The sequence below is a fragment of the Conger conger genome, chromosome 8, assembly GCF_963514075.1.
Source record: "Conger conger chromosome 8, fConCon1.1, whole genome shotgun sequence".
NCBI lineage: Eukaryota > Metazoa > Chordata > Actinopteri > Anguilliformes > Congridae > Conger > Conger conger.
This window is the reverse complement of record NC_083767.1, coordinates 13020855-13022919: the sequence shown is the minus strand read 5'-3', so window position 1 is coordinate 13022919 and position 2065 is coordinate 13020855. Positions and strand designations below refer to the sequence as shown.

At 44.9% G+C, this 2065-nt stretch overlaps 1 protein-coding gene across 1 annotated transcript; it reads left to right on the top strand.

Annotated features, from left to right (window-relative positions):
* Window positions 1-534: 534 nt before the first annotated feature.
* On the top strand, window positions 535-1596 carry LOC133135134 (beta-1,3-galactosyltransferase 2-like). Its single transcript, XM_061251919.1, has one exon. The coding sequence runs from the start codon at window positions 535-537 to the stop codon at window positions 1594-1596; it is 1062 nt and encodes a 353-aa protein (XP_061107903.1).
* Window positions 1597-2065: the final 469 nt, after the last annotated feature.

Below are 2065 nucleotides of genomic sequence, written 5' to 3'. Positions count from 1 at the left end.
CCTGCCAGGTTTGTAGAGAATTATAACCACAACCAAATTGAAGTTCAAAATACATACAGTGCCCTCCATTATTTGCCTTTGTACTCCACAATTTGTGATTTGCACTAAAAAATTAATTGCATTTGGTTACAGTGAACATTGACAGATTTTAATAAAGGGCATTTTTATACATTTTGGTTTCACAATGTAAAAATTACAACAGTGTTATACATAGTCCCCCCATTTCAGGGCACCATAATGTTTGGGACACAGCAATATTATGTAGATCATGTTCATGATCAAGTAGTCATGCTAAGTAGTTTGTTGCATATCCTTTGCACGCCATGATTAAGTTGAATGGATTCCTCTATCAAACTTGGAGAATTTGCAGCAAACCAAGCAGTTTATTTCAAAAGATAAAACATGATGCCATTTTGAATAACAATTTCAGATAGTACGACTTTTGTTCAAAACTGATGAAGACTTCTCTCTCATTTCAGCTGGAAAGATCTGGAAAGAAGGAGATGCTGTTCCCAGTATGGCTGTGGCCTCTCCATGGTCCTGTTATTGGCTACTGGGACATTCATCTCTGTCTGGGTCACAGATCATTCTCTGCTGTCGAATCAGTGGAGCCAGGAGTGGTGGGAGAAGGTGAGCACCAATCCAGCCTATCTGGCCTCTCCCACAGTTCCCTCCAATACAGCTGGAGGCCACACTGAACCCCACACTAAACCCCACACTAAACCCCACCCTGAATTCCAATGGGAGACTCTTGGGCCCTACCATGTTGCCTACCCACGCAATTATGTTTTTGTGCTGGATGAGCCAGATGCGTGCAGTACTGAGAAGCCCTTCCTGGTGCTTATTGTGCCTGTTGCAGTAAAAAACCGTGTTGCCCGGAACACCATCCGTAGAACCTGGGGTAACGAAAGCCTGGTGCTGGGAAAGGCAGTCAGACTGTTCTTTTTACTGGGACTTCCGAGTGGGAAGGGCTCGGAGCAGCTGCAGGCGGACGTGGAGAAGGAGAGGAAGGAGCACCACGACCTGCTGCAGAGCAACTTCCTGGACAGCTACCGCAACCTGACCATCAAGACCATGATGATGCTGGAGTGGGTAGCCTCTCGCTGCCGAAACGCCAGTTTCGCCATGAAGATCGACTCGGACATTTTCCTCAATGTGCACAACCTGGTGAAGATGCTTCTGGACCCCAAGACGCCCAAGCAGAACTACATCACGGGACACCTGGCACGAAATGCCGTGGTGCTGCGAAACAAGAACTCCAAGTGGTATTTACCTGCAGACGTTTACCCTGACCCCAGATACCCCCCCTATGTTTTTGGGATGGGCTATGTATTCTCCACTGACCTTCCCAAAAAACTTGTAGATGTTTCTAAGCGGATGAAACCCCTATTTTTGGAGGATGTCCACCTGGGAATATGCCTCAAACAGCTTGGAATACAGCCCAAAGAGCCGCCTAGCCCTTCATTGTTCAAGGTGTACATGCCAGGCCCCTACAACCGCTGTCACTACGCCTCAATTATCACCGCAATTGTCAGCAATCCTGCCAAGCTGCTCCGTTACTGGGAAGACTTACACAAGTCAAACACCACCTGTTAACAAAACAACAAAGCACACTTGCCAATATCTCTCCACATCCTAGAACAAACACATCAATAAAACCAACAGAAGCCTGCACCAGCTATACTGTAGATTACAGAAAGGAGGCTTCATTAGTGGTAGGGCAAATAAGCAACTGTTCTCACATGTGGAAAAGTTTGAATGTGTACTGTCTGTATATATAAACCATTCTAGCTTCAGGTTTGAAACTGGACTGCAGTTCAAGGGGATGAATAAAAGAACAGATCCTCTTCTTCGTCTTTCTCTTCATTCTTGCCCCCACTGGTGGAAAGAAGCGTCTACAACACCTTTTGCTGCTGCATCTTGACTCCATAAACACCTGCCTTCTTCCTAGCACTGACTATGATTTGCCACTTGTTTTTAGCTCTTCACTGTTGAGGAAAAAAATCCATTCAAATTAATTTTATATTTACATACTGTAGTAAAATATTCAGTGTTAAATTAACTT

What these genes read in the sequence shown, in the direction of transcription:
- LOC133135134 (XM_061251919.1), top strand. Translation starts at nt 535, where the DNA reads ATGGTCCTGTTATTGGCTACTGGGACATTCATCTCTGTCTGGGTCACA.